This window comes from Eimeria maxima, genomic scaffold (genome assembly GCF_000499605.1).
Source record: "Eimeria maxima Weybridge genomic scaffold, Emw_scaff41, whole genome shotgun sequence".
Lineage (NCBI taxonomy): Eukaryota > Apicomplexa > Conoidasida > Eucoccidiorida > Eimeriidae > Eimeria > Eimeria maxima.
The window spans coordinates 1-841 of record NW_013563841.1 but is presented as its reverse complement, the minus strand read 5'-3'; the positions used below and the strand labels follow the sequence as shown (position 1 = coordinate 841).

The 841-nt window shown below is 51.7% G+C and overlaps 1 protein-coding gene across 1 annotated transcript; it reads left to right on the top strand.

The window, feature by feature from the left end:
- Positions 1 to 399: 399 nt before the first annotated feature.
- EMWEY_00006930 (hypothetical protein) lies at positions 400 to 841 on the top strand (the record flags this gene model as incomplete). Its single annotated transcript, XM_013478384.1, has 1 exon — positions 400 to 841. A coding segment is annotated over one exon (442 nt), but the record flags the coding sequence as incomplete, so codon positions are not given.

Genomic DNA, 841 nt, shown 5'->3' with positions numbered 1-841 from the left:
TGGCACTCGGATACCAACTTTACAATAGGCACGCGATAAAACCACTACCCAAGCATCACTAAGACAAGAAACAAGCGTCCAAACACTAGCAAAAACGTGCTAAGCGCGTGAAGTTATATATTAGCTGGTTTCAACGTGCAGAACTGAGCCTTTCTCCCGAACGTCCCTGCGGGCCATGCACGCAGTCTCCGCCGAACGCCACCACATATGCTCATTGGCGCTGCCCCCATGCCATTTCCTGTTAACAAGGAAGGTTAGGCCAACTCATTTCTTGACTCAGCATCATAATACTGCATTTTCTTTTTTGTGTGAGTTCCCGGGGTGTTATATTGCTGGGTACTGCCTCTGGGGAGGGTGTTGAGGCTGCCTCTCCACGAACCCAGCTAGAGCTGGTGGAAAATGAGGCAAAGACCACCCGACAATCCACCGAGACCGAATGTGGATCCACATACATATCAAAATGTGGTCAACTACACTGGGTTGCTGGAGGAAGCTGAACGTGCAGGCCTCAGTATCGAGAGTGGACCTGCGATCCTAAATCGCTCTTCCGAACGGGAGAACAACGTCGTACCACTATCCATGGCTGCCAAAAAGACGATGCCCGCAATCCGAGTAGGGGCGTTGTTAGTGATGTTGATAGCTTGTGTTTTAGGAGGACATGTTTTAAATGCCAAGAAGGGAGGACCAGCTTCACCTCCTATAGATCGGAAACAGCCCTCAAGAGATGTCGAAATTCAAGAAGGCCGCTCCCCTCCGGTCCCGGAAGTCATTGGGGACCCTCCTCCTACTGAAGCCCTCCCACCCACCCAAGTCCAGACGCCCGCTACTCATCTACCCCCCA